The following is a 12,932-nucleotide window of genomic DNA, read 5'->3' as shown; positions in this document are numbered from 1 at the left end:
TGTTAACATCATTTCTAAAGAGTAACTCAGCCACTGATGGCCAAGCTGTCGCCCTCTGGTCAAGGCATCCTCAGTTGCACAGACAGGTCCAGGGAAGCCTGGGCTACATAAGACTCCATTTAAACTAAACAAACACACAAAACAATTAACTTTTCTCCAGGCATGGGGTTACACACCTAAAATCCCAACATCTGGGAAGCTGAGGCAGGAGGACCACTGGGAGCTTGAGGCCAGCTCTGGTTACAGCATATCTAGACTTATTATCAAACAAAGAAATGCATGATACATGTTTGGGTATTTCTGGGAAAAGTACTCATTCTAAGGGGATGGCAGGGCAGGCTAACTTGCTCGATGCTGGATTTATGAAATCTCCTACCACGGAAGTGAACCAGCAGGGTCGCTTCCTCTGGGAAGGGCTTGGCGCTGGTAGCCAACAGCTGCTCTCAAAGGTGGTGTCAGCATCCGCCCTGATTCCAGAATTAGCCTTTGCATTCCAAGCTTGGGTCTCGGTGACCGTCTACAGCAGCCAGAAGAGATGCAAGATGAGTAAGTGAAATTTGAAAACCAAACGTCCGGTGCTGAGGCCGGGGATTGACTGGACTGTGTGGGTCTCAGGTTTCCTCCGGCCCAGGAGAGAGCGGCGGGGAAAACCCGCCCGGAAGCAGCTGGGGAGGCGGCGACCCGGAAGGGGGGGGGCACGGCAATGCTGGCCAGAAAGCCAGCCAGAGGATCCCGCGGGCTGGGCTGGGGGCGGGGCTTCGCCACGCGGCTGGCCAATCAAGCACCTAGCTCTTGGCGTTTTAAAGCTCAATTTAGCCAGGCGGTGGTGGTAGTGGTGCATGCGTTTAATCCCAGCACTCGAGAGGCAGAGCCAGGCGGATCTCTGTGAGTTCGAGGCCAGCCTGGGCTACAGAGTGAGTTACAGGAGAGGCGCAAAGCTACACAGAGAAACCCTGTCTCGAAAAACCAAAAAAAAAAAAAAAAAAAAAAAAAAAAAAAGCTCAATTTATTCATCCAAACAGTTAGAAATCAAATGATGATCAAAGTGAAAATGAGGACCAGCGAGATGGCTTTTCAGGTAAAGATGCTCGCCGCCGCCAAACTTGATGATGCGAGTTTGATCCTTAAGACCCACTTGATGGAAAGAGAAAACCTCACTTCTGAAGGTTGTCCTCTGACCGCCACATGCCCACTCGTGTGTACACACACACACACACACACACACACACCAAAAATTTCAAAGAAACTTTAAAAATTGTACGGGTTTTTAAAGTAAAAAGTAATGAAAAACGAAATTAATGGGATACATGTGTCAAATCAACAGAGGTTCGGATTTTTTATTTTTATTATACAGTGTCTTATTATGGTAGCCCAGGCTAGCTCAGAACTTGAGTGTACAAATTCTAGCAGGAACATACAATCTAGATGCTTTGTTGGATGTGCAGCAGTTGAAAAGCCAGAAGCAGTTCACACACTTGGGTCTTTATCCATTGTCCACCAGGATGGGCGTGGGTGAAGACCAGCTCTGGAATGTTCTTGGAAGCAATGGTGGGTGGAGTGGCTGAATTTGGCCACCAGGGTCGGTCTCTCCATTTCAGACCTGAGCCTCAGCTCCCTCCTCTGTGGAAATGATAACTGTCACCTGCATGTCCCATGTCCCAAGCCAGGGGTAGGGCCTGGGGGATCCACAGCCAAGGAGGCTGGAGCAGGGATAAGGCTCACGAAGCCAGAGGAACTGAAGAGCTATGCGACACAGTGGCCAGGCAGGAGAACACACCGCAGAGCCCTGTGGAAATGCCAGCCTGCCTCTCCACACCCGCGATTCCACGGGATTTCACCCATAGGGCTGTGTGTGCAGGTTCACCCTGGTATATGTGGCAGGTAGAGGGACACTCAAGTTCCTTGTATATAAATATCTGACCGTACAAGGGTCTTTCTATTACTCCCTTTCATGTGACTTCATGTGAATACATGGCTGTGGAAACTAAAGAGTGTCTAAGTCAGCCACGGCTGTGTAACAAGTGAGCCCAAGTCACCTTGCCTCACAGTGCCTTTGCTGACCATCACCATTGCCCCTCCCAGTGTTGATAACAAGAAATAAACTGACAAGACCCCCCACCATATCTGGGTGGCAGGAACTGAGACACAAGCCTGCTGCATCTCTGCCCATGCGTGCTGTGGAATAATCCTTCTGTACACTGTGTGAATATATGTCACTGTGATTGGTTTAATAAACAAGCTGAACAGCCAATAGCTGAACAGAATGAAGTTAGGCAGAAGAGCCAAACTGAGAATGATGGGATGAGGAAGGGCGGAGTCAGAGGAGGCACCAGCCAGATGCAGAGGGAGCAAGGGATGAACTGCCATGCTAATAAAGGTGCCGACATGTGGCAGAGTATAAATAAGGAAAACGTAGGCACTAGTTAGTAACAAGCCTGAGCTATTGGCCGAGCATTTACAATTAATATAAGTCTCTGTGTGGTAACTTGGAAGTGGCTCCCAGGACCAAAAACTCTGCCAAAAACAAACACATGTGCGTGTCAGAGCCAATGGCTTCTCCACCTGTTCACCACATCTTTGGCCAGCCTGGCCACTTCAGCAGATGAAGTTCATTCTAGTCCATCCACTCTACCCTTGCCACACTGCTACACATCCTATGCGACCCCGTGGCCATTCCTTGCCATGGCCTAGAACCTGTGAGCTACTCACTTGCTCCTTCCTGGTTCACAGGGATACCGAGCAGCCAGCTGGAGAGCACACTCTGTCACTGGCACCAAGACTCTTTTTCAACTCTAGAACAAGAGAGAACACCCGGGCCCACCTGAGGAAGGCCAGCTGTAGCCTCCCCTGATCCTCTTTCCATGCTTCACCAATGCAGACATTACTAATCAATGGCAGGTGGAATTCCCCTAAGGATGTACACAAGCTCTAGGGTCTGAAGCTCATCCAGGTCCCCATTTCTGGAGTTAGTTTGCAGTTAAAACTTCTACTCTCAGAAGTGGACGGCTCAGCAGCTGAGAGCATGGTCTGCTCTTCCAGGGGACCCGGGTTCGGTTCCCAGCACCCACATGGCAGCTCATACCATCTGTGACTCCAGTTCCAGGGGAACTGATGCCCTCACAGACAGACACGCAGGCAAAACACCAATGCACATAAAATAAAATTAAGTCATTAAAAAAAAAAACTCTACTCTCCTGGCCATGTGGGTTCAGGCACTCAGGATGCTGAGGCAGGAGGATTGCTTGGATGGCAGGCCTGCATCACTATCTCAGCTCCGTTTTTCTTGTTTGGCCCACACATCAAGGACACAGTCTCCCTCTGCTCCTGGGATGCCATCGTCTCTGGGCGTCCGCCACTCATCTAGCCTCCTGAGACCCTCTCCCCTCTGCTGTCTTCAAAGGCTTTGTGAGCATCCAGGAGCTCCTGAGTGGACTGCAGACCAACTCTCCGGTACCAGGGACAACTGCCTCTCTCTTCTCTTCCTGAGAATCCCACTCCAGTGCCCCCCTTCAGGGAGCCCCATCACTGTCCACTCAGGACCCTCCAGTTCTGCGCACGCGTCCGCAGGAAATGAAAGGGACTGAGCAAGGCTCCGCTGAGCCACACACAGCTGGGAGCTCACCTCTGTCAATCCTCTGCAGAAGGAGGCCCTGGATGACGTCCCTGCAGACACCCTCAGTGGTCAGAACCTGGCAGCCCATGCCCAGGATGTCCCCATCCACCTCAGGCTGTTCCTAGGACCACAGTGAGGAGCTTGGCTGGATGCAGGGCCTGTGTGCGCCCCCAGCCCTGGCCGGATCTGCTGGGGTGCTCTTGCTTCCCTGTCTGCAACAGGGACTTGCTCACCCTGGTCCCACATGGACTAAGGCCACACAGCCATCCTACCTCACAAGTGTCTCAGCTGGGACCTAGCCACAGCTGCTTCTTCTGAGGAGTCCTGTTAGTCCTCCCCATCCACACCCTTCCTCCTGTTTCTTCCCTCAACTGACTCCTCTCTGGCTCAGTCCTGCCCCAGGACCTTTGCACAGGTGGTTCTCCCCTATAAACCTAGACCCATGGAGCCCGCGCAGGCTCAGCACTGCTGGGATGGAACTCTGGGAGTGTGTGCGGTCAGCAAGTGTTAGGAATGAACCAATGCACAGGCCACTGTGGAAGCCCAAAGAGCCCCCACCCAGCCTGGGAAGCAGAGGTGGAGTCTTGTGCCCCAGTGGCTTCAGGCAAGAGTGGGCACTCTGTCCCCTCCAGACAGATGTCTCAGGTGTCCACTCACCGAGTTAGAGCTCACCCCAAGCTGGCTCCACACGAAGGGCCAGAAGATTCCCAGCAGCCAGTCCCGGGTGAACCTCCACCGAGAGGTCTCACTGTCCGAGGTGAACTTCTGCAGGGGACATAGCCAGCCTGTAAAGGGCCCTCAGCACTCTGGGGCACACGCCCCTCCCACAACCTCACCTTCAGCACAAGGCCCCTGACTTTCTCCAGCTGCTCAGCTGTCTGGCCGCGGTCCAGAGCCGATGTCAGACATTGGTCAGCCAGTTGTAGGAAGGTGGTGACAGCGGCCGCCATAAGCTGTGAAGGAGATGCGGAGATGCCCAGATGATCCCAGATGATCCCACACCCCAGGACCACCGCTCTGGCTCGGGCTTCTAACGCCCAATACTTTCCCAGCAGCCTGTCCCCTAGGCTCCAGTCTGAGGAAGATCTCCAGCCTCCCCGGGGAGTACTCCTGTGCAGTGTACAAACTGAACATGTGTGCCAAGCACCAGTGGCTTACCCTCAGGCTGTTCCTCCTTCATGCCCCGTGTCCACGGCAGGGCCCTATCCCTGCCTTCAAAACATGCTGTGGAAAAATCTTTTTGTATACTGTGAAGTTTTGTCACTCAGATTGGTTTAATAAAAAGCTGACTGGCCAGTAGCTAGGCAGGATTTTTGAGGCAGAGAGAATGTTGGGAAGAAGAAGGGTGGAGTCTGAAGGTCATGAGGGGACTAGAGAGAAGCAAGATGAATATGCTGCGTTGAAAGAAGGTACCGCCATGTGGCAGAGGGTAGATAAGAAACATGGGTTAATTTAAAATGTAAGAGCTAGCTAGTAACCAGCCTGAGCTATCGACCGAGCATCTATAATTAATAATAAGTCTCTGGGTGGTTATTCGGGACACAGAGAAACTCTGCCTGCAAAACATGTCTTTCTTTTTGTTTTAGACAGGGCCTCACACTGTCCTCAAATTCACTGTGAGGCTGAGGATGACCCTGGCATCCTGATCTTCCTGCCTCAACCTCCCAAGTGCTGGGCCAGGCCTGCACCGCCACACCTCCATCTGGATCAGGGCTTCCAGCCTCCTCCACTCTTGCCTTTACAGACAGAACTCCTAACAGCAGACAGAGCGTTCTAAACCTGAGTGAGGCCATGCTCCTGCCCTTGCTCACACACCTCTGAGGCTCCCCATTGCCCTCCACAGACTCATCCTCTCTCCAGGCTCTGCCTGCCTACCAGCTGGACCCATTCCGTGCCCACAAATGCTCACTCTCTCCCTCTACCAGGGACACCCAATGCTTCCTTCTCATTCACTCTTCTCACCTGTTGTGCAAGATCTTGGGCCCCAAACACCAGGCTCCGCATCCCCAGGAAGCCAAATGGTTCTGCCAGCTGGGCCAGGTGGCTGCGGTTTCTCTCTGCCTCCCGATAGCAGGCCTGCATCAGCTCTGGGTCCCAAGGTATCTCCCCAAATTCATAAACCTACGTACAGATGAACAGCAGTCCGACGAGAAGACACCATTGGCTTATGATACAGACAGGCCAAGGCGGACGTGCCACTGGCGGCCCACATGCTAACCTCCCGGCGTAGCCGTGTGCCAGAAGGGTTCTTGTGCAGGTGGTGAGACAGCCGGTCCATGCCCCGGATGAGGAGAGTGCGAACGGTTTGGAGCGTGGCTTCCACGGGGCTCAGCAGCGCAAGGGTAAGCTGAGGCAGCTGCGGATCCACCATGCGGCACAGGCATGCCTCCAGGGGGTCTCGGATCTCGGCTGAGGGGATATGTGGACCTGGATTTTTCTCCACCAGGCACTCAGTGGATGCACAGGAGCAGGGACCTCAGCCTGGCCAGCCGGGTACCCATTTTACAGATGAGGAAACTGAGACTAGGAGCAGTGAGACCTGGCCCAACGGCACAGGCCGAGGAAGCAGAAGGTGATTCAAACCCGGGTCTTAATAACTGGGCTGCAGAGCAGACCCTGCAAGGCCTCCGCCAACTCGTGTCTCCTACCTGGCCCACAACTTAACAGGCCAGGGTCTCTCCAGGTTCCAGGCCACGCCCTCTCGCACCATTCCCTTCTCAGGGTGTCTCCAAGCCAGGATCCAGAGGCCCACTCTACTCCTCACCAGCTGACACCGTTTCCCGAGCCTATTCCCCAGGCCCCGCCCCGCCCCGATTAGGCCCCGCCTTTCACTCGCAAGACCCCGCCCCCTCAGGCAAACACTGTCCATCCTGCTAGCTCCGCCCTGATTCCGCCTCCAGTCCACCCTCCCCTGCTAGTAGGCCCAGCTCCCGAAGCCACGCCCACTCCCGGCTGGCACCGCCCCTACGTTTCCTGACCCCGCCCCTCAGCCTCCTGCGGCATTCCTGCCCAGACCCCGCCCCTCGCTCCGTGGCCCCGCCTTCGTGCTCCTGGACCCACCCTCGTTCCTAGCTCCACCTCTCGCCCGCCCCCCTCTCACCAGCGGCCCCGCCCCTTACCCCGTCTGGCTCACCTTCTACTTTCTCTGCCCATTGCGCTCGCTGCTGCATGATCTGCTCGAACTCTGCGCGCACTGTCCTCTCGAGCTTCGCCAGCAGCGCGTCTTTTTCTGGCTGGAATGCGCGCAGCCCTGCGGATACCCGGGCCAGGACGGTCGCGTGCACAGCGTCGAGGAACTGCAGCGTCGAGGGTGGTGTGGGCGAACGCGTGGGGCTCGGGGCGGCTCCCTACCCTCCCTTTCGCTCTCCTCATCCCCTCGCCGTGTCTGGCTCCGCACCTCCGCGCAGGCCCGGGCCCGGGCGCGCCCTGCACCGCGCAGGCCCCGCAGCGTCTGTGCGCGCAGCGCCGGCAACAGTTCCCGCATCAGCTCGGCGCTCAGCACCTGCAGGGGAGGCGTGAGAGTGTAGTGTGTGGCGGGTGGCGGAACCTGCCCAGGCCTGCGGGACACACCGGGGACACCGCTCACCTCCGCATCAGAGCCCAGGGTCGCGTCGTCGCCACCGGCAAAGCCCCGGCGTCGTCGATAGAGGTGCACAGCCTCCAGGAAGGCGCAGGCCGCAGGCGCCCGGCTGCGCTGCAGGACTGAGGGTGCCGTCAACCACGCGCTATGCCCAGGCCCTCCCCAGGGAGCCCCACACCTACGCCCATCGTCCTCCCGCTCCCCACCTGCGCCCCACCCTGGGACGCACCGGTGGCTCTCAGCCGGATGGCACCCTGCAGGCCGAGCCTCCAGGCGCGCTGCGCTCCTCGCGTGCCCGCACAGAAGCAAAGATGAGCCCGGAAAGGGTGCACGAGGAAGAGCGGGAAGCTCACCGGCTCCTCCAGCACTCTCAGCGGCTCCTCCTGAGCGAGGTCTCCTGAAAGCAAGACAGCAGCCTGAAAGAGCTGGTGTGACTTCTGGACCAGCCTGGGACTTAGAGCAAAACCTCTCCAAGATTAAACACAGTCGAAGCCCTAGTACTCCGTGGGTCAGGCAAGATGAACTCTGCATCGTTTTGGAACAAGTGAACAGCGGCAGAGTGGGAGAAACCCGAAGCCCAGGACCCCAGCTGGCCTGTGCACGCTGGCCCAAGCCTGCACACTGCTTCCCACCATGCCTATCTCCTTGCATGCTTACTGACACTGGGTTTTATGGTTTTTATTATTTTTAACCATCTGTATGTTTATACATATGTATGTAGGTGCCTGAGGTAAGAGGCATCAGATGCCCTGGAGCCGGAGTTCCAGGCAGTTGTGAGCAGCCTGATGTGGGTGCTGGGAATCGAACTCTGATCCACTGAGCCATTTTTCCAGCCCTAATTTTTATTGTATTGTTTTGTTACTTTATTTGTTTGTTTGTTTGTTCTCCAAGACAAGGTTTCTCTGTGTAACAGCCCTGGCTGTCCGAAACATACTCTGTAGACCACGCTGGCCCCAAACTCAGAGATCTGCCCGCCTCTGCCTCCAGGTGCTGGGAGTAAAGGTGTGCATTGCTTTTCTTTTGTTCTTCAGACTCTTTGCTGTTTGGGTTTTGTTCCATTGGCTTTACTGATGTCCTCCCAGGGACAGCTGACAACATCTGTAGACATTGTGTGAGTCACACTGTGGGTCGGAAGTTTATCAACTGGTAATAGATAAAGGAGGATCCAGTCCGCTTCACCAAGTGCACAGGGAGGGTGGGATGGCCACCGGGCTCGGAGGAAGGGACACTAAGGGGACCCAGGGATCCTTACCAGAGGAGCTTGGGCAGAGGTCATCCAAAAGGCAGAGGTATTCACGCTGGGAAGTGAGCAGCGTGTACCCGGTCAGGGCTGTGGAGCCCAGGGGACGGCCCCCAGACTCATACTCCTGTGACCAACCAAAGACATGAGACCAAACTGAGGTTCCGAGCACAGGAGGCCGGTCAGCAAGATCCCAAATCACTCCTCTACCCCTCTGTGGGCCAGCTGCAACTCAGGACCTTGCCTGTTATTGGCCAGAACTCTGCCCTGACCACGCCCCCAGCCCCTCACTGGGGATTCTAGGCTCCACCCCTGAGCCACGCCCCCAGCCCCTCACTGGGGATTCTAGGCTCCACCCCTGAGCCACGCCCCCAGCCCCTCACTGGGGATTCTAGGCTCCACCCCTGACCACGCCCCCAGCCCCTCACTGGGGATTCTAGGCGGGGCTCCACCCCTGACCACGCCCCCAGCCCCTCACTGGGGATTCTAGGCGGGGCTCCACCCCTGACCACGCCCCCAGCCCCTCACTGGGGATTCTAGGCGGGGCTCCACCCCTGAGCCACGCCCCCAGCCCCTCACTGGGGATTCTAGGCGGGGCTCCACTCTGAGCCACACCCCCAGCCCTTCACTGGGGATTCTAGGTGGGGCTCCACCCCTGAGCCACGCCCCCAGCCCCTCACTGGGGATTCTAGGCAGGGTTCCACCCCTGAGCCACGCCCCCAGCCCCTCACTGGGGATTCTAGGTGGGGCTCCACCCCTGAGCCACGCCCCCAGCCCCTCACTGGGGGATTCTAGACGGGGCTCCACCCCTGAGCCACGCCCCCAGCCCCTCACTGGGGGATTCTAGACGGGGCTCCACCCCTGAGCCACACCCCCAGCCCCTCATTGGGGATTTTAGGCAGGGCTCCACCCCTGAGCCACGCCCCCAGCCCCTCACTGGGGGTTTCTAGGCGGGGCTCCACCCCTGAGCCACGCCCCCAGCCCCTCACTGGGGTTTCTAGGCAGGGGCCTCACCCCTGAGCCACGCCCCCAGCCCTCACTGGGGATTCTAGGCGGGGCTCCACCCCTGACCACGCCCCCAGCCTCTCACTGGGGGTTCTAGGCAGGGGCTCTGGTCATCCACTCACGTCCTTTCGGCTGAACCATTCCAGACGTCCATCCCCACGCAGGACACAGAAGGTGGGTTGCCACTGTGGTGGGTGTCCCCACAGCAGGGTCAAGGGTCCTTGGTGCTCCCGGACTCGAGGCAGCTTCTGCAAGGGGATTCCAGCTGTTGTTGGGTCTAGAACAGATTTTAGGGTCCCCTGAACCCTGCCCGAGTCTCAGTTGCCACCAAAAGCAGGGACTCAGATTTGTTTAAAAACATTTGATTGATTGATTGGGGCAGGATCGAATTGTGGTACCCTGGGTAGGCCACCAACTGCCGGGGCCCAGGGACCCTCCTTCCTCAGTTTCTCAAGTAGTCTATATGCAGCCTGGGCTACAGAGACCCAAGGAAAACCAGTGTCACGTACCCACCATACGCCCAAGGCTCCAAGGCGGCAGCAGCTGCCACCCAGAGCCTGCCAGCTGGCACCAGGAAGGCTGAGGCAGGAGGGCCAGGAATTCAAGGCCAGCCTCAGCTACACTGCCAGGCTAGCCCAGCTACGTGAGACTCTGTCTCAAGTAAAGCAAAACTGTAGCAGGTATGGGGGACGAGAGCCCCAGGTGTGAGCTCTGCCCACAGAGCTTCCCCTCAGCAGGGAGGGAGGGAGCCAGAGGGAAACCCCAGGTCCCAGTCCCCTGGGTGGTGTGGCCTTCAGGTGGCTCACTCCACCTCTCCGGTCCCGCGTTGCCTTAGTCCAGGACTGTCCCCGGGCAGGGGCAGATGGAGGCCATGGGAGCCTATTAGCGGCTACATCGCCAGGCTGTTTGACCTCACTAACAAACCCTGAGCAGGCTCAGAGGGCAAGGGGGCAAGAAACACGGGCATGGCGTCCTCTCGAGGAGTGCTTCCCGGTGCTGCGGCTGCAACAGCAGGGCAGGTGCATGCCGAAGCTGCTCCCCCCCATCTATCCCTTTGCCAACCTCAGGGCCTTTACACGTGCTGTGCCCCCTGCAGGGACACACTTCCCCAAGCCTCTGCCTGCCTCCACCTCCAGAGCTTCCTCCCCAGCTCCATGTCCTCAGTCACGTGTCAGCACCACTGGGAACGTGGAGAGGGAGTCAGCCTCAGCGGGGTCCCCAGTGCCACGCACTTTGGTGTGGGACAGCTGGCATCCGACGGTCTCCCGGGGTTCTAGCTCCCTGGAGATCTGCCTCAGCATGGCTGCTGCTAGCTGCCTGCGGTAACAGGGCAAGAAGGCCCTCAGCAGGCCGTCCACTTGACCTGTGGGGGAGAAGGGACCAGCACTGTGGCCAGGGGACCGGCCTGTCTTCTCAGGCCAAGCCGGCCAGCCGGATGAGCCCCGGCAGAGGTGAGAGACCCTGCCTCCATGTCTGAGAGGACAGCCGATGGTAATCGCTGGCCTACGCATGCACACACACAAAGGAATTTTCATCCAAGTATATTGTTGCACCTCAGGAGAATGAGGCCCAGAGAGGGGGATTCACTCACCCAATGGCACACAGCAAATTCAGGTAGCAGGCAATCCTGAGACTTGGAGAGATGATTTGCAGCACACGCAGGACTTCCCATGGTCTGTTCCCCTTCCCAAATGCTGTTCCCACACTCACTGCCAACCACACACTCTCTTCTGGCCTGCCCTACCCACCTCCCCTTGGGGGACAGTCACCAAGTCCTGTTAGTCTGGACCGTGAGCATCCATCCCCACTCTCCCAGGCCCAGCGTAGGACAGACAGTACAGGGATCCTCAGTCCCAGTGTCCATGCAGCCGCCCAGGCATGAGGACCGTCTGGGGTCAGGTGGGGACCCGTCTACCTGCCACAGCCCCCACCCCACCCCTTCCGTCAGGGCCCCTGAGTCCCCTAACAAAAATGCCACATTTCGCCGGGCGGTGGTGGTGCACGCCTTTAATCCCAGCACTCGGGAGGCAGAGGCAGGTGGATCTCTGTGAGTTCGAGGCCAGCCTGGTCTACAGAGTGAGTTCCAGGACAGCCTGGGCTACACAGAGAAACTGTCTCAAAACATTACACAAAATTCTGGGACCTCCAAGCCAAGCCCACTCCTGGCAGGACAAGAGAAGTGCAAGGAACTACGTATTTGGTGCTGGGAGCCCAGGCCAGTGTGGCCTCCTGTGCAGCAGGACCCGACCCCCGACCCCTCTGCTCACCCCTCAGCTGCTGCTGCTGCCGTTTGTCCAAGGGGCTGGAGGGCCGCACCCCCATCCTGTCACTGTGCAGAGCCGCCCTGGCCACCTCTGCTCAGGGTGCTGGGTGGCAGGCAAGTGGCCCAGGTTCCAGGAGGGCACTGCCGTTGGGTACAACCCTCTGCCCTCCTGCCTGCACCTGCCTCCCCCTGTCCCCTGGGGGCATGCCGGACCAAGACTGGGGTTTCTGTGGGGGACAGTGGGGACCGCCCCAGGGGGACCAAGGCAGTGTGGGAAAAACAATGCCCTGGGACAGGTGGGTGGGTGGCACGTCTCTGCCATGCCAGCACTCAGAAAGCAGAGGCAGGGGGTCACGAGTTTAGGTCATGGAGGCCAGCCTGGGCTATGTGAACTCCTGTCTCAAAAGGGGCAGACAGCTGACTGAAGAAATGAATGACCGGGGCCTGGTGGGAACACAACCCCCCATCTGCCCGCGAGGGAAGATGCTCCCTTTAGCAATTTCCTTCTGCCTTCCCTTCGAGGCTGGAGCACGAGGCAGATCCTAGGCAGCGACGTCCCCTTGAGACGCGGGCACAGGCAATGGACACGCCCCACGCAGAACTGCTCACATGGGGGTCCTCACGCCCACCTCTGCCCTTGGCTGTTGGAAGTCCCCAGCAGGGCAGCTCCCTTCCCACTGTGTCCTCACTGGCTTATGTCCCAGCCCGTCCCAGCCCGTCCCACTTCCTCATTGTCACAGCCGCAGGGTCCTCGGGGACCAGACACCAGAGGCAACTTCCCATCTGCGGTTCTGGACCCCACCCTTCCGTGCCACGTTGGCTCAGGGAGGTTTCAATTCCCACTCACGTCGGGCCCGTGTGACCTTCCTGGGGATGCCCCTCAGACTCCCACACTCCGCCAGGCCCACCACCCTCTCCCACTAGGCCCCTGGGACCACCACGGCCACTGATGCACCGGCCACTTCGTGCTGCAAGGTAGCGGCTGCTCCAGCTCTAGCCGCTGCGCCCACATTTCAGCCTCTGCAAGAGGAGGTGGGAGACAAACCGTCTAGGGGAACACCCGAGTCACCTCAGACCCTACGGCATCACCAGGGGACGCTCACGGTAGTTCGCCTTGCTCAAGCCTGAGCAGGCACGCAGGGAGACTGAGGCGCCGGCTGAGGTACCAGGTGAACCCTGGCATGTCCCCAGTGGCAGGGATGCGGCCACACGGCCCGCGAGCCGGTTCTGG

The 12,932-nt window shown here is 58.1% G+C and overlaps 1 protein-coding gene across 1 annotated transcript; it reads right to left on the bottom strand.

Moving 5' to 3' along the window:
* Positions 1-1,361: 1,361 nt before the first annotated feature.
* Positions 1,362-12,064, bottom strand: Niban3 (niban apoptosis regulator 3). Its single transcript, XM_059244531.1, has 15 exons — positions 11,706-12,064; positions 10,671-10,801; positions 9,561-9,686; positions 8,446-8,560; positions 7,423-7,590; positions 7,200-7,315; positions 7,011-7,115; positions 6,747-6,909; positions 5,832-6,022; positions 5,576-5,734; positions 4,450-4,566; positions 4,271-4,378; positions 3,623-3,734; positions 2,710-2,792; positions 1,362-1,620 (listed from the first exon to the last, which is right to left on the bottom strand). The coding sequence occupies exons 1-14, from the start codon at positions 11,758-11,760 to the stop codon at positions 2,725-2,727; spliced, it is 1,734 nt and encodes a 577-aa protein (XP_059100514.1). The 5' UTR covers positions 11,761-12,064; the 3' UTR covers positions 1,362-1,620; positions 2,710-2,724.
* Positions 12,065-12,932: the final 868 nt, after the last annotated feature.

This window comes from Peromyscus eremicus, chromosome 17 (assembly GCF_949786415.1).
Source record: "Peromyscus eremicus chromosome 17, PerEre_H2_v1, whole genome shotgun sequence".
Lineage (NCBI taxonomy): Eukaryota > Metazoa > Chordata > Mammalia > Rodentia > Cricetidae > Peromyscus > Peromyscus eremicus.
Note: the sequence above shows the minus strand (reverse complement) of the source record. Positions and strands in the feature narration are given on the sequence as shown.